Here is a 25,299-nt window from a genome sequence, read left to right as displayed (position 1 = left end):
TCCTATTTTCGACTAATTGTCCTTAAGGATATAAAATCTATATATTTTTCCAACGTTGAAGTTGTAAGAGTGATGGAGAAATTTCAGTTTTTTTTTTTCAGCGTAGAACAAATTCTTTAAAAAAATAATACAGGGTTGCCCATATTCGACGGACCCATCTGGCAACGCCATAACTTTTGACAGAGATGTCACATCGCTTAATGACATACCGCGTTTGAAGCGTCAGTCCAAGCAGATTCTTACCATGAACCAATACACGCCACGCGAGCGCTCTGAAATAGTCAATTGAAGTCAATTGTGAAAACTCAACGTGGTTTTAAAACATTAAAAAATGTGAGAAGTGCGCCTTCTAAGAACACCATTAAGCATTTATACGAAAAATTTTCGACTGGTAAGGCTCTTTCTAATCCGAAGAGGCCATATAAAAGTCGACCAAGGTGATCGCCCGAGAATATCGCTGCCGTTCGCGCCAGTGTTGAGAGGTCCCCAAGAACATCCCAAAAACGCCGTTCTCAGCAGTTGGGCATGGCTCGGTCCACTTTACAACGGATTATTCGCATTGATTTGCATTTATCCCCGTACAAAATTGAGTTGACGCAAAGAATGTTACCTGCGGACAAGCCTCGTCGATTGGAATAAGCCCAAAGGGCCCAAAGGTCCGTCGAATATGGGCAACCCTGTATAATTTCTCAAAAACCATTTGTGGACAAAAAAGTAAGACTCCTTGGGCGAAAACAATAATCGACATATCTAAATTCAATAAAAATATATACAAAAATATTGTTAGCTGCATAACCTAAAAATGTAAAGCAATGAAATTCTAGCCATAGAAATGTAGTCATTTTTTTAGCTACTAACACATTCACAGCTACCTAATACATACAGAAAAATAATAACTACTACAGCAACAAACCTATATTTTGCCACATAAATCAAAAGTATTCAAATAATGAATGAATTAATATCTATTTAACTTTTTTTATAAATACAATTATTTCTATTAATATCTTCGAATTTTCTGTACGCCTACTTAGATTTGAATTCATATCACCCAACTGATTAATTTCAGGTTAATCTCACTGCCGGAGCGGAAGAACCCCCCTCCAAAGTTAGTTTATGTAACTCTTTTCTATTTCTCTCTTTAGATTTTGTCAACGCTTTTAGATTTAGAAACTGATCTCTTGTTTGCACAAAACTTTCGGCACGGCTTAAAACAATTTAAACACTTCTTCATTAGTTTAATTCATTTCATTAGCGCTAGATTCGTATCTATCTGTAAATTATTTTGACATCTGTTTTGTTAATTGAAAATATTCGTAAGCGAAATAATATTCGTAAATCTTTAATATTTTATTGAAATTTCTTACAGCTTGATAAAATAAAATTTATATAAAAATGAAAAAAAAAAAAACTTTAGAAATTACGCCACGTGTAGAACTGCTTATGCCGTACTTTAATTGTTGTTGCTGTCATAACCTCATAAATATGCTATCAATTCTAGTTTTCATCTTACCATACATAAATTATTTTTTTCGAGACCGCCATTTAAAATATCGAAGGAAATGCCTATTTTTAGCAATAAGAGAAAAATGTAGATATACGATTCACAGAAAAGTTTTATTCTGCTTGGGTATAATTATATTTCCAAGAGCAAAACGATGCTATAACTTAGAGATATAATTATGAAGAACTAATGATGCATTACGAGGTGGTAAAAAACATCGTGACGAAATCAGAAATTTCGAAACGGAATTTATACTCATATTTCACAAAAATAATGCTTGAGGAGAACAAAGTAATATTTGTGCATTCATCGTTAAACTCGCTCGTGAGAGAACTACCTCGTCGGGAAGACTGGTAAACGTTTTAAAAATACATCGTTGTCCATAAAAACTAAGACGTTCGAAATGATGCCACAATTTTTTCCCGACAAAATTTGTCACTTAATTATATTATATGTTTTATATGTAAATATACTTTAAATTCTCTCAAATCTCCCTAAAAAATAACTTTTTTGGAGATATATCCAATTCTGAGCTCTATTTAATATATTTCTCCGAATATATATTACGGCTGTGGAGAACAAGTATTACAAATCGGATGAACAATATATATTGGAGCTATAGCTATATCTGAACACACCTTCACCAATTTTTACATACTTTTTTCTAGGCTCAATTTAGTCGTTTGGGGCACAATAAAAGGCAAATCGGACGAAGATATATATGGGAGTTATATCTAAATTTTGATCGATTATCTCTAATTCCAATAGGGCTTGTCCTTGTGTGAAACGAATTACATGTGGGTAGGGTATTAAATTCGACTTTTACTTTGTTTACAAAAATACATAAACAGATGAATGTGATTCTATGCAGATCATCAAAAGGAACTATGGGTCTATCTCATTATTTTTGCCTGTAACAAAATATGCACAAAGACATAATACTCGATATGGTTTTTTTTTCAGTTTTTTCGTTTTGATTTTTTACTGTAAAAAACGGGAATACGGTTTAAAGGTTATATATTATTTTGAGAGATAAGTGCAAAACATTTTGAATATTTGCCCATGACGTGGGTTCCAAGAAGTAGAGAGCGACAAGAGAGTGATATTAGGCCACCAACAATATTGATCTTCTGTTATTTCCTAATATCTCTGTGTAACCCAACAAATAATTACGGGTGAAATCGGAGTTAGTGAAAGAAGAACTAAAAATAGATGACACATGTTCGGTCGTTTTGAAAGTTTTCTTAGCAAAGTAATTTCATTTTTTCACATTTCTTGAAATATTATTGTTATCAATACCAGGATTATTTCGGTCAGAAATCTTAACTCTCAAACTAGTATTTTTGGTATTTTTTTTTTTTTTCAAAACATAGCTAAAAACTACCTATAAACAGGATCGAAGAAAGTCTAAATATTCTACTAAATTATTAATCATATAGTTCTACTATACATCAAAAATCTAAATCTTAACTAAACTCTAAGAATTCATAAATATTAAAATACATTTCAGAGTTAAAGCCCTACTGCGAGTGAGTTTTTGCAAAATTCTCCAACAAACAATCGTTTCAGAAGGATAACGCCAATAACCAAAATATTCTTGATTAGATTGTACCTAACTCTCTCCTCATGTTGATAGACTACAAAATCAGGAAAATTTTATTTTGGGTTAATTTGAGCCCCTAAATTTTGGTACAATGTTAGATTGCAGCCTTCCGGACGGATGTCCTTGTCTTGGTTATTCTTGCTTTCATCCCTCTCGTCAGTCATGCATTTAAGTGATTTCAGATCTGACCTCTCTCTCACACACATGTACATAGAACTTTTAAATTATGTATAACCTTTTAGACTTCTTGAATATATCGAGGAAAATTTTACTGATTAATGATTCAGCCTTTTTATTAAATTCAAACTCCACATACGATAAATTATTAATACCAAATAACTTATGTTTTAGCCATCTACTATAACCATTTAATTTCAATTGAATTCTTCAAGTATTATCTTGGAACTTCAACTTCATTATCAAAATATATAATTTTTTGAATAATTAATTTGCAAGAGTAGATTTTCTACAGTTCATGTTATTTTCAATCGAACTTTAGTTATTTAGCATGCCGTATAATGCAACAATGAAATCTCTCTAATATTTAAAGTTTATATTGAACGAAATATTCATCATACATCTATGAATGTATTTGAATGTCAACTGTGTTCTTTTTTTTTCAATCGAAGCATTCTATGTGGTTATTGGGTCATTTAATTTCCATTGGTCCGCCCGAATAGTTAAATAAAATTTGTAAATAATATTTGCTTCAGTGTATTATATTTGTCAATATACATATCTATTTGCCACTGCTTGAGCTCAGTGATTTTTTTTTTAATTTCTAATTTTTATTAACACTTTAATTTTTTTATTTTTGTTATTTTCTTCGGAAACAATTAAAACAAACAGGTATCTCTGACAGACTCCGATCCATCGCAATTTCGTGATTTTATTCACAACACCGACTACGAAATTAAGCAGCATCAGCCACTGCGATTAAAGAAGAAGGTCTACGAGTTCTACACAGCACCCATAACGAAATTCTGGGCTGACTCGGTAAGTAGTTTATAAAATTTTACATCGATTTTCACTGAGAGTAAGGTCCTAAAACCCTTTTGACTAACAGAAGTCCCCGAATATATTGTGAAGATCAGTTGGAACACTTTGTAAATACAGGGTAGTCCAGAAAGATCGAGGTGGTAAACTTTTATTTAAGACATATTTGTCTATCTTTTTTTAATGCAGTACATTTATATGGAATCGTTTAAGATTAGTTATTAAAAATGATATCCCGCAAGTGGTGGCTATTTTTCCATCATCAAATGTGCTCTTTCCTACATATTTGCCATGACCTTTTGTAAAACTTCCGGTGTTATATTTTTAATTTTGTCTCGAAGGGTTAGATTAAAGAGTCCTGGTGGACATGCACTTAAGCCAGTTTAGGTTTGTTGTGCGCAGTTTACAGTCTATTATATTTGGAATTCAGTTGCCTTAACAACATTTCTTAACTGTTTTTTTTTTTTTTTTAATTAACCATGATCTGATTAAGTTCTGGTATGGAGTTGTCCCCTAAATATTGCGATCGAATATCTGCCAATTTCGTCTCGAATATTGGTTTTTAATTCCTCAATAATCTTAGGCATATTAAGATAAACATTCCCTATAAATAACCCCAAAGTAAAAAGTCTGGAGCGTTTAAACCCGGGAACGCGAAAGCCAATTAAAATTGCTTCTACGCGAAATTATTTCTTCACCAAAGATGTTGCGTATAAGTGTCATTGTGGTCTGGCAGCGTGCGGTATTTTAAAAGTTTACCACGACAGGCCTTATAAAAATTTCCAACATGACCCGACATCGATCACCTCGTTCATTTTCAATAAATAAGAGCCTTTCTGAAAAGACACCGCTCCAAACGGTACACTTAACTGGGTGTAATTGTCGTTGATGAAGTACTCTCAGGCTTTCCGTAGCTCATGTCGTACAGTTTTGCTTATTAACGAATTCATTTAATTGGAAATTGGTTTTATCGCTCTTAACTAAGTTTCGAATAAAATTAGGATTCTCTTTTGCTTTTTGCTGAAAATAAATTGCATAGTCAAGTTTTTCTTCTGGTTATGTGTCGGAGTCTATTTCTGCTGAATTTATATGGAAACATTCTTATGGTATGCAACATTCGTTGCAGCGAAGCTCTTGAGAGCTGTGTTGAACGTCTCCTGATTGATGTTTCTGGATACTCACCTGTACTATTTGAATATTGTCAAACATGTGGACAGTTCGAAGTCTGCCGAAACCTGAAAGATTCCTTATTGCCCCTTCTTGTCGAACATTTGCAACTAGACAATTTATTGGCGACTGAAAAGGTGCACATTAAATTGACGACGGTATACACGCTGAGTCCGGACAATGTACCGTTGATTTGAAGAGCAAATTTCAACGTTTTGGGCACGTTGTTCACTTGTGTGTTGGTCCATTATAAATTGTCCAAGTATTTTCTGCGAAATACTGAAAAAAAAATAACAAATTATATTAAACAAGTTTTTTTCTGTGCCGCTCTGTATCAAAGTTCGTATGTATCGGTTATTTTGTTTGTTAGAATTAATAATAGATGATTTAATTTTACAACTCAGACGTCAAGCATCATTCACAGCAAAATCCTTGCAGTCAAATATCCCATTGCAAGGTAATTTAAACAAACTTAATGCCATGTTTACGTTAGAACTTTTTGTAGGGTTAACCTACTTTGAGAGGATTTATTTGAAGTTAAAGTAATGGATATGACAATTAAAATCCAAATCAAGTGGGTTAACCCTCATATATATAAACGTACTGTAATTTTCCATCAACAGTAGACAAAAGTGTTTTTTTTTTTTTTTTTCGATTTTCACATAGTGGAGAAACGAATTCTACTTATAACACGTAAAAAAACATTAAGTTCGTCCGGGCCGAACTTTTAATACCATCCACCTTAGGGTAATGGAAACATAAGAACCAATTATGACCCACAAAAACCAATTTTTAGACATATTCGTGGGAAAATTTGGCAAAAATCATCAAAATACCGAATATTGGAAGGTACCGTTATATGGGGGTTATACAAAAGCGTGGACCTATACATACAATGTTTCGCCACACGAACTAGCACCCATTATGACCTACAAATACCAATTCTCACACATATTCGTGAAAAATGTGGCTAAAATCATCAAAATACCAAATATCGGGAGGTACTGTTATATTGGGGCTATACCAAAACATGAACCTATACATGCATTGCTTCGCCACCGTAGCTAGAACCCACTATGACCAACAAATACCAATTTTTAGACAAGCCCATGAAAAAATGCGACAAAAATCATCAAAATACCGAATATCGGGAGGTACCGTTATATGGGGACTATACCAAAACGTGAACCTACATATGTCATTTTCAATACCAACAATCCTAGACACAATACAAATTATTCTGCTAAATTTTGACGCTCTTCGTTAAATAATGTGGCCTGTATCGTGATTTCAACAGACAGACAGACAAACAGACGGACATCGTTAAATCGTCTTAGAATTTTATGCTGTTTATGAATATATACATTATGGGGCCTACGACGAATATTTAGACATGTTACAAACGGAATGACAAAGTTAATATCCCCTTCTTTCCAAGGTGGAGGGTATAAAAATACTTTTAGTCATTATATTTGGCTAGCTGGTAATGCTTAAAGTATGATGTTGCCAAGTGTCTGATAACTGTTTACTTCTTTCTTAAAAAAAATTTTCGCTGTGGAGTGAAAGTGTTGACATTTTTCACGGGAATTTCGGATAATAATATCCGGTCAAAATTGTAGACGTCTGCCTTGCCCAAAACTCTCTATTTTTTGTAAAATCATCTGGTTCATAGTTGTGACCTGTACAGCGACTGCAAAATCAGTTTTTTGTCCATTTCATATCTTAAATACCTCGATTACTGCCTGGAATTTTTAACGAAGTTTTTAATGGCCGGGACAATAGGCAAACTTAAAGATGAGTCTACGATCAAAAATTTAATGTGCTAGAAGCTATAGGGCTAAAATAGGGCCTCTCAACATAATGATGAAAATGTTTTCTTGTTTGGTCCAGATACTGCCGTTATTAATTCTCATGTAATAAGAATTCCAACATCTTTCATATCTTTTTAACAGATCGCTTACATGTTTTTCCTGGGAATGTTCACATTTACGGTTCTGGTGAAAATGGAACCAATGCCCCGATGGCAAGAAATATATTCCATTGCTTATATTACTACCCTAGGTTTTGAAAAAATCCGTGAAATTGTCTCCTCCGAACCAGTTGCCATTACGTAAGTCTCTTTGCTTTACATTTCTTTGGCGAATCATAATTTATCTCTTTTGAAATTTTCTTGCAGACATAAATTTTCCGTATGGGCTTGGAATATGTGGAATCCGTGTGATGGGGCTGCCATAATACTTTTCTTTATCGGCCTTTCGCTGCGGTTTCGACCGAACACAATGGATATTGGGCGAGTAATCTACTGCGTCGACAGCATCTACTGGTATTTACGAATACTAAACATCTTGGGTGTTAACAAATACTTGGGTACGCAATGGGTTAATCTTTTTTTGTTCACATTTTAATTGATTTTCCATGCTGTAGGTCCTCTCGTTACAATGATGGGCAAGATGGTCAAGAACATGATTTATTTTGTTGTCTTATTGGCTGTGGTTTTGATGAGTTTCGGCGTTAGCAGACAGGCCATACTCTTTCCAAACATGGAACCAACATGGCGTCTATTCCGAGAGGTAAGATTTCAATGAAATTTCTAAGACCCTCTGAACAATCCTTTAGGAGGTGTGTGTGTGTGTGTGTGTGCGTGTGTGTATGTATATATTTTTTGGACATGAATGTGTTACCTGATCATCATTCTGATTTGATAAGGTTTGGTAAATAACACAAATACACACGCCAATAACATACGTACCGGACATATGTATATTCTGCAGTGAGCAAGAATGTAGTGTAAAAAAATAAGAATGAAATTGAACAAATTATTTTATTTTTTATAATTTTATATAACATTTTCATTAATCAGACATAAATGCGTGGACATGTCTTCTTACGAGTCAAATACACAGTTTCACCTCCTATTACAACTTAAGAACCAGATTATAAAAAAAAAATATATATCACGCTCCAATACATATTGGGCCACTATGCATTAGTACCAAATTTAATACCACAGGAATATTTCATGTACAGGGTGAGATAAAAAACTGCAACAAAGTCAAACGCCATAATTTTTATGTCGGAAATAGCATCAAATTTTAAGAAAAGTTTAGATTTTTTCGAATTGGTCACCTTTGGCACGAATTATTGCCTTTAAACGGCCAAAGAAACCGTCACACGGTGATCGAATGTTGCTCTGCGGTATTTTGACCCATTCCGGCGAAGCGCTTGCTTGAGGTGATCGACACTTTGGTATTTTTTAGTGCCAACCATGCTTTCCAAAATACTTCAGGCGCAATATTCTAACGGATTGATATCCACAGATTTTGGTGGCCATGGTGCTGAGTCCTGTTGGAATGTCCAAGGTCTGCGGCCAAAATGTTTGCGTGCCCAAGGCTTTAATACACCCTCCAGAATAATCTTTGGAATTTATTCCGATGCCACCGTCGATTAATACGAGTGGAGAGCGACCATCGGCTGTTATGGCTGCCCATACCATCACCATAGCCGGCTCTTGAGTTCTGGTGGCCAACCGATGCACATTTTCAGCTGACCACTTTGGCAAGTAAACATAATAATTTTGTTTGTTTGCAAACTGCTGGACAACGAATGTTTTCTCATCGGAGAAAGCCAAATTGCCTGATTACCACTTTCGGCCAAGCGAAGCAACTTTTTAGCTCTTTTCAGTCTATTTTCTTTCTGTAGCAATGTAAGTACATGCACTTTTTGGAATTTCAATGGCTTTACCCCGAACTCATTTTTCAATATTTTCCGAATGTAATATTGATATATGTTCCGCCCACGAGCCATTTTTCGGCAACTGCGACGCGGGTTTTGATCGAGTCGCTTCTTTACTTTACGAACCATTTCTGCTGATGTTGCTGGGGTCTAATTCCCGCATACGATATCGAGAAGTAACGATATCGTAATTTTAATTTTGGATGATGGCATTCGATATTGAGTACTTTACATTGAAGTGTCGAATGCAACCATGAGAGTTTTTGCCGCGTCTATTTATTTTGCCCGCGTCTATTTTTGTATCGAATGCAATCATCGAAACAATGAAATGGAGTCTTAATTCATGTCGATACGATTCTGTATTCGATAGCGGATGCCGTAATTAGGCCCCTGTTTTCTTTCTTCCACTTCCTTGATGTCGGGCTACGCTACCAGTATCACAGTAACGAGCGATGGTACAAAACACAAAAGATTTATTCACATTTAAATGCTAGAGTGCTCAACGATAGCCACTTGTGGTTTTCCAGCCAAATATAAAAAAATCATACTACCACGCTTGAATTCCATCACGAATAACTTTTTTTTTTTTCTGGAAAATTCTCACCAAAATGCTTTTGTACACTTGTAAACGATATAATGAGCTGTCACTGGAATAATTTTAAAAGCTGTCGGAGTGGCTTAGAAATGACAGCAGTCTGAAGTTGGTTGCAGTTTTTTCATCTCACCCTGTATTTGCTTTAGCATTTCAGTACAATGTATTCAGATTATTATGAATGAACCACATACAAGCAAATAATATACATAATTTGATCCGAACAAAATATGTTTCATTATGGCTCATTATGAAGCTTCACCAAAAAATTATTTCGACTATTGAAATATAGCCACTGGACATTTTTTATAAATCTCGCATACATATATATATATAAAAATAGAGTAATTAAATGAAAGGTGTATTCATATCGAATTTAGAAAAATCCTGCTCTAAAAAATACCCCCAATACATACTTTCGTAGAAGTTAAACCCTTGAGATTTTGATGCGACAACATATCGGTCTGTTTTTAAGAGGGAAATGATTTAAATCATGGGACAATATTCTATTTATTACGTTCGACATGATAATTCTCAACTACAGTTGTGATAAAATTATATTCAGTTAATAGAGTACATACACATTTATTTTTAGATTTTTTTATTTGGATGCATTGACGTCGTGATTAGAAATGATATTGCATTTGCATTTAAACTAATTAATAACACTTGTTTTAATCTTTTATATCTCTCTTTTTCCTATCTCATGGTATCTAATCGACGTGACTTCATTTCATTCACAACAAATCATTAAAAAATAAAAACAAACAATTTCTTTGTGGTGTATTTAAAAAAATATATATTTTGTGTGTTTCTCTTTTTCGTTGGATGTACATTTAAATGTGATATTTGATGGACTATCGAATAAAATTCACACGCACGCACACATACGGACGCTTGTACATATACGAACGTAGGTAATAGCAGGCTCCATTGTGGCACCAGGATTTTTGGGCGCCATCGGTCATGGTAGTCGCGCACACAACGCCCGAGATCCAACTGGAAGTGGACACTCGTCATCCTACCACCGCGGTCATTATGGCGCAACATCAACCACTACAACAAACTTGCACGCCAATTCGACATCAACAACTCACCATGCCACAACATCGGGTCAGATCTTACAGAGATCTGAACTCTTGAACAACCTCACCGGCCAACAATTATCGAATGTAAAGAAGACTCCTCTTTACAGTTTCCTCTCTTTTATTCCTTGGAATGAACGCCAATAGATTGGTCTAATATTTGGTGTTGTGCTAGCATCGTGATACTCCTCTATCCCTCTTCAGTTTCCACTTTCTTTTTCTATTTTGTATTCTTCTTAATTTCGGTCCTAAGCGGCAACTAGTTGTCTTACCTTATAATCTATTCCTAAAAAACAAAAGCTGAAGAAATAACATTGTTTTTCTTGAGTTTCTTCCTTTTGAAGCTTCTGGAACGTTATCTCATTGTAGCTGTGCCCTCCCTAACCAGCCACCGCCACTTTAGTTACTCCTTGATTTTTATTCGTCTCTTTCTTTTTATCTTTCTCTTCTCTTCTGCCTATTCAAAGGACAACTAAATACTTGTTTAATCCCATTTAGTTTAAGTGTCTAATTTAGACTTTTCCCCAAAGAAACAAAAGATAATCTAATGCATGACTAATCCTCTATTCGTAATCTAAGTATGAAGATATGAATATACAATCGAACACGGTACTAGGGCAATGATTTCTAATAGTCCCCTTATTTTGGCTTGCCATAGACGCGTTCGACTGTATATATATTCGTAAGAATATATTTCTTTGTATATAAATAGATGTATTTATGTAAAATGAATGTGTATGTACTCTACTTTGTATTATTTCAAAATAATAATAATAATAACAACATCAACAACAACAACGAATAAACCATGGCTAGGAAGAAAATCAAATGCACGCCATAGCGAAGAAATCGTATACTAGATGCGTTTCAAAACCGAAAGCAAATTTTTTTGTGACTCTCGAATATTGAAGTTCGTTTTTATTTTCTTTTTTCAACCAAAAATACATACATACATATGTAGACTGTCTGCTTTTAGCTCTTCTTCTTCCTACAGAAATGCGTACAAATACTGCTGTCAAGACCATCTGTCAAAGATACCAAAAAAAAAGGATTGTACAATGGCTTTAATAACAATACCAAAGAAAAACAAAAACATAATTTAATTGCTTGTCATACAAACTCCTATACTCAATGTTGTATGCCTATAAATGTCGGTGTGTGTATATGTGTGTGTGTCGGTGTGTACAACAAGTGTATGTGTCATATATTAATTAATTTAATTGACAATATTTTCATTGTTTTTCTAGGTCACCTATCAGCCATACTTCATGTTGTATGGTGAAGTGTTTGCGGATGACATTGATCCACCATGCGGAGAAAATCCAGGACAAACCGCTTGTGTCACAGGTTCGTTATATTAACACTATTCTAATTAAACTGCAACGCATAGGAGTTTAAAAGAGTGCGAGAAGTGCAAACCAAACATCGAGGGTATTTCTTTTTGTATTTGATATTTGAAGTTAAAAAAGTAGAAAGAAAAGAATTAATTAAAGCAAACCTTGGAAATATTTTCGACATATGTTCATACTAGGGTATAAATTATTTGATATTCCATTATGCCTCCATGTCTCTTTGATCAAAAAATAAGTCCCATTTTATTTAAACTTGGTATACCATAATTTTACACTGAGCGACTAAATTCAATTTTTTCATAAACACAGGAAAGCCACAGTTAATTATGGAATCAGAGTTGTATAAGCGTTGTAAAAATTTACATCCAAAAAAATAATCTTAGTAGAGGGGAGAGTTCCAACATCTTCCACATTTTTCCTATTAAGATTTCTTAAAATCGACGACGTATTAGGTACAGAGTGTCCTCAGGGCTATTACTCATAACAATACGAGAATTCTTTCGGTTTTAGGCCTCAAGCGAGTCATCTGAGCTGCCTTTAAGCTGGATAGTAACAAATCACAACAGTCCGAAAAATTTTTTATCAAAGATTCTACATCAAAACTCTAAATCTTACACAAATACCAAGAAATTACAAAAAATTAAAAACACCTTCAAGGGTTGAACTCGTACTTCTCCGAGTTTAGCTGAAATTCTCCTACAAAAATAGCAAAAGAAATGTGTACATTAAATATGTACCATAAAAATATCGTTAATTTTTTATTTTCGACAAATTTAGCACCTTTTCCGAATTTGATGCAAATTTTCTAAAAATTCGATTGTGCAATAGCTAGTGCCTTTTTATAGCCCTAATCATTGACGAAGGGAACCCAAAGTTTTGAACTGCTTTCGGAAACATTGAATATAGAGCTTTGGAAGTTTTTAGAGAGCTCTGGATTCCTTTAAGAATCAATAGATTAAAAAATGGGCAAAGTCGGTCCATATTGTATAGTCCATACCAGAAAGCTGCAACGAGTACGATTGATTGCTCAAACGAGAGAAAAAAATTTGTGAGCAAGCATAAATTAATTAATTGACCGAAGCACCGTGTTCGCAATCAAACATCTCACATGAGTGATTTGTTAACGAACTAACGTTGAATTGGGACGATAGTCTCGGATGAGTATAATCGTTTGACTCTGTTTTCTTTTATTAAAACACAGAAGATCAAATCTGATCGAAATCCTATTTATATTTTCATTTGCCATTTATATATGTATTTATATTTTCATTTGCCATACATTGTCAATGCATTGGTATTTTATCTATCGGAATATTGATAAGAACAAATCCCTTATTTCTTCCTCTCATAGGTCACTGGGTAACACCCATCACAATGTCAATGTATTTGTTGATAGCAAATATTCTATTGATCAATCTCCTGATTGCCGTTTTCAACAATATTTTCAACGAAGTCAATTCAGTTTCGCATCAGGTAAGTGTCAATAACAGCGCATAGTGTCCACATTGGAGAACTAATGAAATCTGAATTTATTTTAATTCCGGCTGCCGTTCCTCAGGTTTGGATGTTTCAGCGCTTCACCGTCGTCATGGAATACCAACAGAAACCCGTCCTACCGCCACCCTTTATTGCCTTCTGCCATTTCTACTCGCTGCTCAAGTATTGTATACGCAAAGCCAAAGGTGAGAGAGGGATGAGAAAATTAAGTTTTATTCCCTGTGAGTTTTAATTACCAGCTCCTAAACAAATTTAACCAATAATGTTTCCTTTTTTCACTTTTACTTTTTATGTGTCTGCATTTTGTTGCACTTGTTGTATTGTTGTTGTCGCCTTCGTCTGTAATATCTTATCGCCATGATATGTTGCGCTCGTTAACTCCATTTCCGCGACGATTCGTTCGATATTGCATTTCATCACACACACACACGAACATATGTATGTCACTGTACGTGTGATGGTCATGATTGCTGCATATCTGGCAATAATTAATCCATCGGCCATCATATTAACATAAATTTACTAACCAATGGTGGTGGTGATGTTGATGACATGATTTTTGGAAAATTCGCATCGAATTCAAATCAATCAAATTCTCGCTCGAATGTTTAAATCAAAATTTCGCCTCTATGGAAATGTCATAACAAAAAAAAAAAAAAAAAACAAATCATATATTTAATATTATATAACGATAAACACACACATTCATATGTAACCAACTACTAACATTGTAAATATAAATAATTGTAATTGATATTCTTTTTCTTTCTTTAATGGATGTCTTTGTGGCTAATTTTTTGAAACGAAATATTCGCTCTTTTTGATGTTTTATGGGATATATATGCTCCCTCCATTGCCATTTCAATGTTCGCTCATTCATGCATTCCCTTTGTCACATCTCTCTCTCTCTCTCTCCCATCGTCACATGTCCTGGCCATAACACCTTGTCTGTGCTCACATCAAACCACTCACACACACAGGATTGGAAGTACAGCGAGACAACGGTCTTAAGCTCTTCTTGGAAAAGGATGACTTGGAACGTCTGTACGACTTTGAAGAGGAGTGCGTAGAGGGATTCTTCCACGAGCAGGAGATAATCCTAAACCAGTCGACCGAAGAACGCGTCAAAAATACAACCGAACGTGTAGAGACGATGACCCAGAAAATTGAAGACATTAACCAAAAGGAAAATTTGCAAACAGCCACTGTTCAGGTGAGATAAACATGTATAGCGATTATTTACACGCACACACACGCATATAGTTACATGGATATGCGGTCTCTCTGCCGCTGTGTGATAATGACTCTGTCGAATGTCAGTTTGTTTGATGTCAATCCACTTGACATGGGAATGAATGAAAACCAAATTTCTCTTTTCATTCTTGTGACCTTTACATTAGGCATGTTAGGTGCTGTCAAAATGGTGTAGCATTAAGGCTGTGCAAATATCCGACCGAAAATAGATGTTATCATTTTTCTCACAACGAAATATTAAACTTTCAAATACCTGAACTATGTTGCTTTAAACATTGAATGTTATTTGGGGGCATAACACCTCTAAGCTAAGCTTTATAAATTTCATCCTAAAGACAAGCGGAAAGTGGAAACGGATTAATTTACAAATAATATAAATTAGACACATTTATGTCCACATGTGTTCCCGTACATAAATATGTAAGTTTTCCATCTAAACTTTAAAATTATGAACATAGAAAAATAAAGACATCGGTGAGGAAAACTTAACTACACTGTGATCAAATGACACAAACGAAGAAGATTATGGGGAACACTGACAAGAGTTTGTTGAATATGTTTAATTAAGGATGTAGTTTCCAAACATATGTGTTCTTTTGTCTATCAAAAGGTCTCACAATTAGTATTTATTGGCATAAAATGCGCTAGTCAGAGGGAGGGATGTATTAAAAATGGCCATGTTCGTAAAGTACTAAAAGGTACCATGGGTGTATCATACAAATCGGTATAACGCATTTCAAAGGTAAAAAACTATTAAAAGTTACAAACTGCTACAACAAAGCTGAAACTGCACCTTTTTCATATGTAACTCGAAACATTGTTGCATTGTGCATTTCGAGAATTCAATTTGTAATTCGAATCATTTTATGTACTACTGACGATGCAAATAGACACATTAAGGAAACATTTTGTTAACATTTGTATCTTAAGAGTACGAAAATTACCATAAGGTACTTCATTTCACTTCATTCTTATTAAACTGTTGGTAGAGCCACAATTTTAAAAATTGCAGGTGGAATATTTGGTAATTCGGTAAAGTATTAGAAGGTACTTATTGGCAGCGCTAAGATTTTAACAAATGGACACAGTTAGAATTCTGAGATCTTGCATAAAGACAATTAAATTCTGAAATCACCACTGCACTTTCCCATAACCAAGAATTGCAAACTTATATTGTCATGACTTCAATAAATGTACAAAAAAAACCTTTAAAATGCATTTTCCTATTTTTACTGCAAGTATTGTATAAAAATGTCATGCAAAGCTATTAAAATACATACAACAAAATATTTATTTCGAAGAAGAAAAACAAGTTAAAAACCGATGACCATTTATTTAAATATATTTTTACTTGGCATGTGCAAAATTTAAAGAAAATCGAATAGACGGACACCCCCATATCAACTCCAAATGTGCTAAGACCTAAGGACTAAAAGTGTTACATCATTACTTGTCTTGAAAAAAGTCACATGTCAATGAATTTTAAACAAAAACAATGTGGGAATATTAAAATATTATTTGCATGGAGACAATTTCCTTTTTTTATTTTTGTTATAGGTTGTCACAGTTATCTTTTTCAATTTGTAAAATTAGAATATATTTCTATTGAAAAATAAAAATTACATTTGGAAGTGAACGGAAAAATAGAATTATATATGTAGAGATGTTTAAATTATATATTAATTCGCTAACGGGTCTATAATTTGTCTTTTTTTAATGTTGTATTATGTCTAGGATTATAGTTATTGAAAATTTTTATATCCTACAAGGTCAGGGTATTATGTCTTGGTGCGTTTGTTTGTAACATGCAAAAGAAACGAGATAGACCCATAGTTTCTTTTGATGATCTGCATAAAATCCCATTCTGAGTCGATTTATGTACAGCCCAAATAGCATTTTGCACGTACGACCAAATTAAGTCTGAACCAAATCGATTCAGATATAGCTATAGCTCCCATATATATATATATATATATATATATATATATATATATATATATATATATATATATATATATATATATATATATATATATATATATATATATATATATATATATATATATATATATATATATATATATATATATATATATATAATTCATCCCATTTGTAATGTAACAACGATATTTGGGTAAATATATCATATACAGATCAGAAATATCTTTACTAAATTTTATCGAGATCGTTTCAGATGCGTCCGATTTGGCTTTTATTGTGTACCAAACGTGTAATGGTGTGGAATTTGGCACTTACGAACAAGTTGAGCCTAGAAAGAAGTATATCGAATTTGGTGGAAATCGGTTCAGATATAGATATAGCTCCCATATAAACTGTTTATTCGATTTTTTCAATTTTTCCCCCATTCCCAGAAAATGCACTCCGTAACAACGATATTCGGGGAAATACAGGATATTGCTCTGCGGCATTTTGACCCATTCCCGGCGAAGCGTTCGACACTTTGGTAGTTTTTAGTGCCAGCCTTGCTTTCCAAAATACTCCAGACACATCCAACGGATTGGTAACCGGAGATTTTGGGAGGCCATTGTGCGTTGAAAATGAAGCGAGGAACCTGATTTTGTAACCATTCTTGGGTGACGCGTGCTGAGTGCGATGGTGCTGAGTCCTATTGGAATGTCCAAGGTCTGCGACCAAAATGTTTGCGTGCCCAAGGCTTTAATACACCCTCTAGAATATTTTCTCGATAATATTCGGCATTTATTCTGATGCCACGGTCGATTAATACGAGCGGAAAGCAACCGTCGGCTGTTATGCCGTCCCACACCATCACCATGGCCGGCGCTTGAGTTCTGGTGGACAAGCGAAGGTGCACATTTTCAGCTGACCTCTTTGGCAAGTAAACACGATCATTAGAAATGACAGCAGTCTGAAGTTGGTTGCAGTTTTTTCATCTCACCCTGTAATTTTCAACTTAATTCAATAGATATAATGTATGTGGGTTTTTATTGACATCCGAAAATTGTCCAATACCCGTTGCATCAATCAAAAAGGAAGTAATCTGAGTTTTTAAATCCTAATTGGTAGAAGACCTCATCCACAATTATTGTTTTTTGAAAGATCCAAGTCACATGGGATATTTCCAAATGTTTTCAAGTTGTGATAAGGGCATTGTCATAATTTAAGTTTTTTAAATGCTGGAGGATATTGAAAATGCGGAATGGCCGACATTAAGGCCGTTATTAAATGTCCCTACTATGGTCGTTTTGCTAACAAAATACCGGACACTTGCTAGTTAAATGTATTATTGAAACAAATGCGAATTCTGCAAAAGCCCAAAAATAATTAGATTTCGCATTCAACAACAATATATGCCGTTAGGTTTAATCTAAAAATATTAAATTAAATCTCACAACTCTACTCCTTAGACAGAAACTTTTAACCTTATACCCATCTGATTTCAATTAAATATATAAATTTTCTTCTTCTACTTCCTTATTTATTTTTAGAATATTGAATTCCGCATACGCAAAATGGAAGAGTCTTCTGAGCAAATACTAAGTCATTTGGCCGTCATTCATCGCTTTATGTCGATGCATATGGGCCAAGAGGATTTGAATGCATCCAATATGAATATTGGTCCTGGAGATTTGCAGCGGATTCGCACAGTATCAATGTCGGACAACGAAGCTGGTAGCGGTGGTGCTGGTAGTGGCGGCACCGGTGGAGGTGGCGGCAGTTCTGGCGGTGGCGGTCTTATATCAGCTCAAAACAGTCTTCAGGTATCAAGTCAATAGATTTATTGCGTTACAATCTAGAAATTAATTTTTGAAATGTCCCATTCTATAGGTGACCAATAGAAAACGTTTCAATCGTTCGCTCACCGAGGTACGACCTGATGCATACATTTTTGATGATGGAACCCACTTTGAAGTGGTACCTGTACCTGAAGAGCCAGACGAGGTTGTCAAATCTAGAGAAGCTCTCAATGAGCAAGTGGTGCGTAAGGTATCGGTGCAGTCGGAATCCGATTCAGACATTTATATACCACTCTCACAACGACCATCAACATGTGAAACTGTCAAGCGAACCCCCTATGTGACTGTTCGCCAAGACACTGGTGCGAGTACTGAGAGCAAGGACACCCTAACACCCCTGGGTCATGATGACGACCAAACTCTTGTCGGTGAAACTTCCGATGAGACGGGACCAGACATTAACTTTGAAGGTAACTTCCAGCATACATTCAGGTTTGTTCATATGTAAATGTTATTAATGTCTTGCAGCTGCCAGGCATCGAGCTATGCGTCAACGCACGGTTTCTTTATGTCGCAGAAATTCTGAGACATGCTCAATAATAGGCGACATCAGTCGCTCTCACATAAGTCTGAATCAATTGCATCTGTCGAGGCGCCAGATGAGTCTGACACACTCAGAGCCGGATAGTGATAAAGAGGGTGCCGCAGGTATGTGTATAGCCTTTTCATTTCTGAACACCCTTGTTCCATTTGTATTTCTCCTCCCCCCACCATTCGAAGACAATACCATCCACACAGATTGGTTAGTTCTTCGAATTATAAGAGAATAACCAATATCCTGATGTAGAGGTATTGCCTTTGAGTTCACTCTGTGTCTCTATCTCGCTTTATGTTGTAAAGTAACGGTGTGGTGACTGACTCTATTTCTCTCTCCTTTGTTGTCCTCAATGTTCAGTTCAGTTCATTCATTCAATCATTCCTTCCCCTCCTTCACTTTCGATTACATTTCTGTGTATTTTTTTTGTGTAAAAATATGTATTTGAAATTAAAATTTTATTTTTCCCAATCACAATGGAAACGGAAAACGTTTTCTTGTGAAACAAAAAAAAAAAAATTATGAAAATGCAATTTAGGAAAATCGGTTCTGCATGCAAAGCCTTCGAGAAATATTCTCCTGAAATTGCATAGCGAATACACTTCGATTACGGATGAATTAGAGAGTGTTTGCCATATGATTGCCTCGCCCACGGTGTCATTGCCAAGTCACAAGAGTAAGTATTCGATATTGTACAAATGTGTTTATATATGTATCCATAAATATGTATATCAATGAGAGAAACTATTTTGAATTGCTTAATTTAATGTTCAATTTTAGATTGTTGTAAAAACTAACATATCAATTGCTGGCAGGATAATATATTTGAAGTAACATTGAAAAATACTTTTTGGGACACTTTCACTTTTTGTATCACTCTGTATGGAATTAGAATTTATGACTACATGCAAATTGTTTTCAGTTCGGGAACTCAAAATTGTTATGTCTGTCTGATTCATCATCGCCCAGACGGAACGTCTGAAGCTAGAATCTTGAAGCTTTTGTATCTGTGTATGAATGACACTAATTAGGATTTTTGGAAATTCAAAATGAGTGTACTAGAAGTAATAAAAGGGATAAGACCATTTGTAAACGGATAGAGGTAAAATCTTGACATTTGGTATAGGATTTAAGTTGGGGAAGTAGGTTTGATAACAGAAGGAGGTGGTTATTGAAATGTGCACTAAGTTTAAGATCTGTACTAAATGGTGCGTTTGGGTGAACGATGGAGCTGAAGTTTTCAAAAATTCGCATTACAAATGAAATAATTTGAATTAAAATAGAACTCAAAAAGATGTAGAGTAAAGTTTTTTTCACCCTTTTACTACTTGTCCGCCGTCACTTCTGGTACGGCATCACTTTTTGTAGAGGTCGATACTAATCTGGCATTCCGTAACGGCGTCGACTTTTTATACCCTCCATGGAGGGTATATTAAGTTCGTCATTCCGTTTGTAACTCATCGAAATAATCATTTTAGACCCAACAAAGTATACATATTCTTGATCAGCATTAAATTCTAAAGACGATTTAGCCCTGTCCGTCCGTCTGTTGTAATCACGCTACAGTCTAAACGAATTAAGATAGGAAGCTAAAATTTTGCACAGATCTCTCTTTTGTCTGCAGGCAGGTCAAGTTCGAAGATGGGCTATATTGGTCCACGATATCGTATAGCCCCCATATAACGGCACCCCCGATATTCGGTATTTTGATGATGTTAGCCACATTTTTCAATGCAATTGTCTGAAAATCCACACAAGTAATTCCTTGTGGGTACTTTACACCTCGGCAGAGAATTATCTATATAGGTCCGCGAGATCGTATAGCCCCCATATAACGGTACCCCCGATATTTGGTATTTTGATGATTTTATCCACATTTTTCAATGAAATTGTCTGTAATTCCTCAAAAGGAGTCCCTTGTGAGCATTTTACCCCCTGAAAAAGAATTGTCTATATAGGTGCACGATATCGTATATCCCCTATATAACTATAACGGTTATTCGGTATTTTGCTGATTTTAGCCACATTTTTCAACGGAATTGTCTGAAATTCCACACAAGGAGTCCCTTATGAGTATTTAATCCCATTAAAAAGGAATTGTCTATATAGGTCTAGGATATCGTATATCCCCCATATAACTGTACCTCCCGATATTCGGTATTTTGACGATGTTAGCCACATTTTTCAAGGGAATTGTCTTAAAATCCACACAAGTAATTCCTTGTGAGTACTTTATCCCCTGAGAGAGAATTGTCCATATAGGTCCACGATATCGTATATCCCCATATAACGGTACCCCCCGATATTCGGTACTTTGATGATTTTACCCACATTTTTAACGGAATTATCTGAAAATCCACACAAGGAGTTTCTTGTGGGAACTTTATACCTCGGCAGAGAATTATCAATATAGGTCCGCGATATCATATATTCCCCATATAACTGTACCTCCCGATATTCGGTAATTTGATGATTTTACCCACATTTTTCACGGAATTGTCTGAAATTCTATACAAGAAGTTCTGTGTGAGTACTTTACCCCCAGACATAGATTTGTCTATATAGGTCCACAACATCTTAAACCCGCCCAATATATCGGCACTTTCCGATATTTGGTATTTTTAAGATTTTTAATGTATTTTAGTATTTTGAAAATTTTCTAATTCGTTCCAAATGGTGGGGGGTATTCAAAATTCGGCCCGGCCGACCTTACTGCTTTTTTACTTGTTTATATTTCTTTTTTCCAATTCTTCCACAATTATATTTTGTTGTCCACTTTTATTTTATGTTGTAAATTACATCGGACATTAAAAATCAAAACTACAACGACAAAATCACCCCTAAACAAGTCTACGTCGCCGTCACATTTACCTACATGATACCAAAAAACTCACAAATGGCAATACTGACAGTTAGAATACCGAATGGCAAGAAATTGGCTTAATATGTCAACTTTTTACTTTTTTAATAATAATTATTATTATTTTTCAATAATAAAAAAATTGTTAAGAAAATATTCAAATTCGAGAGCTTTCAAAATGCTTTAAAAAATGAAAAAATCTAATAAGGGCGATTAAAAAAGAAAGAAAAATATATCTAAATCTTTATTATTATTGTTAAATGAATTTTTCATAAATTTCAAAATAAAAGATGCACATATTGAAATGTTGATTGATTTTTTTGTATTTCTTCGAACAAATTAATGTATATTTAATAAGGCATATATGATTATCAGTCAACTTTTTTCTGTAAAATAATTTGGGTCTGTCGAAAATGTACATAATATTGAAATATTTAGCGCAGATAAGCGTTTTTAGTCATATTGCTATATTAGGCCATTCGGATACAATCTGAATAACTTTTTAAAGGATACTCTTAAAATATGTACAATTTTGTTATTGCAAAAAGATTAGTTGTTGTAATTTATGGAAATACGTAATAAACAACTCTTGGCTCGAATAAAAAAAAAACATTAAAAAATTTTTAAAGCTGGCATAAACCTGCGACATATATCAACTACGCAGAATTATACACCAAAAACCTGAATAGAAATGATAATATTCCATCCATTGGAATAAAATGTCCATTTAAACTATTAGATTCCTGGGCCGTGATTTATGTTATAGAAAAACGAGGACAAATTCTGTAACTCACGACTAGCCCTAATCACGCGGAAACTTCAAATAAACGTTTGATGAAAACATTGATTTAATATCCACGAATGCCTAATGTTCAACATTTGGACAGTACCATATTTGCATTGCTAAATACTTACACTTCATTAAAAATCAGTATTTGAATATTACACTTGTGACGGAAGCCTTTGAAAGAGTATTAATCTAACAGAAAAGAAGATTGGATAGAAAAAGTAGATGCATTTTTCAAAACTGTATTCAATTGGATTATGAACACAAAACGTATTCGGTGGTTTTCCACATCATTGAATTTTAGATAGGAGTCAAATATTGTTTCAACGAAAAGTTGGTACTGTAGGGGTTGCGAAGCGTATCATGAAGTCAGCCAGTAAAATATTAAAACAACTTAAATCGAATAAGGTCCATTATGAAATGATAAAATAACTACGTTATCCATAATTTATATACAACACCAAATTCAATTTATACATATATACAATTTATCCATTATATAAAGTTCATACATACATGACATGTACAGATATACACACATATGTTAATTACATTCTCTTTTCTCCCTCCATTTATAGCATCGCTGGATAGACCCAAAACGGAAATGTCAAAGGCCGAGGTGGCTGCGTTACTCGAAAAACAACATTTGAAAGAGTGCGAGGAGAGTGACTATCAAATCCTTGAGGGTCTCTTTCAGGCACGCGCCTCCATTGATGACACCGACGATTCATATGAGGTAAGTTAACTAAATCTAAATCGATATGTATACCATTTTTTTAAACACCCGTCAATTTATTACAGGCTGGCATTTCCGTTGACTACAGTCACCGGCATCCGCTGCGACGTGAAACTGCCGTGGAACTTTCACCATCTAAGCCGCCAGCTGGCGGAGGAGTAATTGGTGGCGATAGCAGCGATACTAGCGCACCAACAGCTGCCGGCTTTCAAGTGAAAAATGAACGCCACTGGCAACGAAATGCGTCAATGGAACAGCAGCAAACATATCAGTCACCAGTTGTACCCCAACGAGCCACCAGTGAATTCCTCAATCCACCGTATGAGAGTGCCGGTCGACTCTTCAAAAAGTCCAGCGAAAGTTTGCAGAAGAATTCCAGCACAGACACTGACTACTCTGCCCATCCCTATCGCTTTATTAAGCAAAGCTCAAATGAAACCACCACCTCAATGACTGGTTCCTACAACATAGATACACCCTCATTGACTGCAGAACCCTCTTTGGATGCTGTGGACATTCAAACCCCGGCCCATGCAACGACAGTGCTCGAAAGCGGTGTTAGCCTCAGCGGAGGAGGCGGATTAGGCACTTCGGCCCGTTATCAGCCGTTGCGTACCTCTTCCATGGGTGCCTCAGACATGAAGCGACCCAGCGAAGACGTATCCACTTCCACAGATTTCGGAACAACCGCCATAATTGGGCAAGTGCAGCCTCCTCCGCGAGCTATGCAGCTGAAGAAACAGTTTAGCTTGGACCAGGGCAAACAGCCACAACCTCCACCTATACCACCCACAACTCGCATATCACACGCCGAAACACCAACGACTGAAAGCACCAGTGCATCGCCCATTCCGACACCGCCGAGACTTACCACAAGTGGCAGTGACAGTGGTGGTGCTGCATTGCCGACAACGGTTCCTGCCAAATTGCTTTCCTCGCTGAAACCACCGCTTTCCAGTAAACTTGGCATGAACATTCTCAAGGAGAGTAGTTCGAGCACTGAAGAGTCAAAAGATGGCGATTCGACCGCAGGCCCATCCTCTGCCGCTGGCATGGTCATTCCCCAAATAAGCACCGACCTAGTTCAGGACGAAATCGCTAAGCTATCATCGAACATCAAGAGCAGTACCGAGTCGGAGAAGGATCCTCCCTACAACGAGACAATGTGCTGATTTTTATTGAAACTTTCCTCCGTCTTCGGCATCTCGGCCCAATCGTCTGACTCCAATTCTCCGGCTTCTACTTCTTCTTCGTTATCGGCCGCAACTGCACCGATGGACCGAACTGCGTCACAAAATAGCAACCAATTTTTATCAATTGTAAATAGGTTTTAGGTTAGGTAAAAGCGTGTCATTTGTTTACAACAAGAAAACAATAAATTATTCATTCGTGTTTTTTTATTTTTGTACAAAAATCCCAATAATGTGCATAAACAATACGAACAAACAAGATAAGAAATAGTACTTATATATGTATGTATGTATATTTTCGCTGGTTCCAACATATTTGTATGACCAGATATGCGCCCAGTCTTGCCATATCCCTGGGAGCATACATGCCAATCTCAATACCGTTTAACGGCATACACATCTTGGAAATCCCAGATGATTCACATCGATTCAAACATGTTGAGAAATGAGAAAAAAGACCATTATATTTAGTGAATATCAATATATGCGTGTATGTATGTAGGTATACTTATGCAATGTAGTGTAAATTGTAATACACAAGTTTTAAAATATCATGTCTGAATGTATCCCTGTAATTTTTTTTTTTTTTTTGTAATTTAAGTGCGTAATATGTGTATGTCTGCTGTACTTATT

General features: G+C 35.3%; 1 protein-coding gene across 9 annotated transcripts in view; it reads left to right on the top strand.

Moving 5' to 3' along the window:
• Positions 1 to 24,890, top strand: part of LOC131801561 (transient receptor potential cation channel trpm-like) — a 153,171-nt gene extending 128,281 nt beyond the window's left edge. For 5 of the 9 annotated variants that reach the window (XM_059120352.1, XM_059120349.1, XM_059120347.1 and 2 more), the window contains 14 exons: positions 3,957 to 4,103; positions 7,223 to 7,380; positions 7,447 to 7,637; positions 7,695 to 7,840; positions 11,927 to 12,026; positions 13,383 to 13,504; positions 13,590 to 13,713; positions 14,509 to 14,741; positions 18,250 to 18,522; positions 18,590 to 18,968; positions 19,027 to 19,206; positions 19,632 to 19,769; positions 23,319 to 23,476; positions 23,542 to 24,890. In XM_059120352.1, the coding sequence (XP_058976335.1) occupies positions 3,957 to 4,103; positions 7,223 to 7,380; positions 7,447 to 7,637; positions 7,695 to 7,840; positions 11,927 to 12,026; positions 13,383 to 13,504; positions 13,590 to 13,713; positions 14,509 to 14,741; positions 18,250 to 18,522; positions 18,590 to 18,968; positions 19,027 to 19,206; positions 19,632 to 19,769; positions 23,319 to 23,476; positions 23,542 to 24,648 (3,456 nt within the window). In that variant the 3' untranslated portion in view covers positions 24,649 to 24,890. Of the gene's footprint in view, positions 1 to 1,069; positions 1,109 to 3,956; positions 4,104 to 7,222; positions 7,381 to 7,446; positions 7,638 to 7,694; positions 7,841 to 11,926; positions 12,027 to 13,382; positions 13,505 to 13,589; positions 13,714 to 14,508; positions 14,742 to 18,249; positions 18,523 to 18,589; positions 18,969 to 19,026; positions 19,207 to 19,631; positions 19,770 to 23,318; positions 23,477 to 23,541 lie in introns of all 9 variants that reach the window. The other 4 variants (XM_059120350.1, XM_059120348.1, XM_059120351.1 and 1 more) reach the window with 1 other exon arrangement.
• Positions 24,891 to 25,299: the final 409 nt, after the last annotated feature.

The sequence above is a fragment of the Musca domestica genome, unplaced genomic scaffold (assembly GCF_030504385.1).
Source record: "Musca domestica strain aabys unplaced genomic scaffold, Musca_domestica.polishedcontigs.V.1.1 17, whole genome shotgun sequence".
NCBI classification, from domain to species: Eukaryota; Metazoa; Arthropoda; class Insecta; order Diptera; family Muscidae; genus Musca; species Musca domestica.
This window is presented reverse-complemented; position numbering and strand designations above follow the sequence as displayed.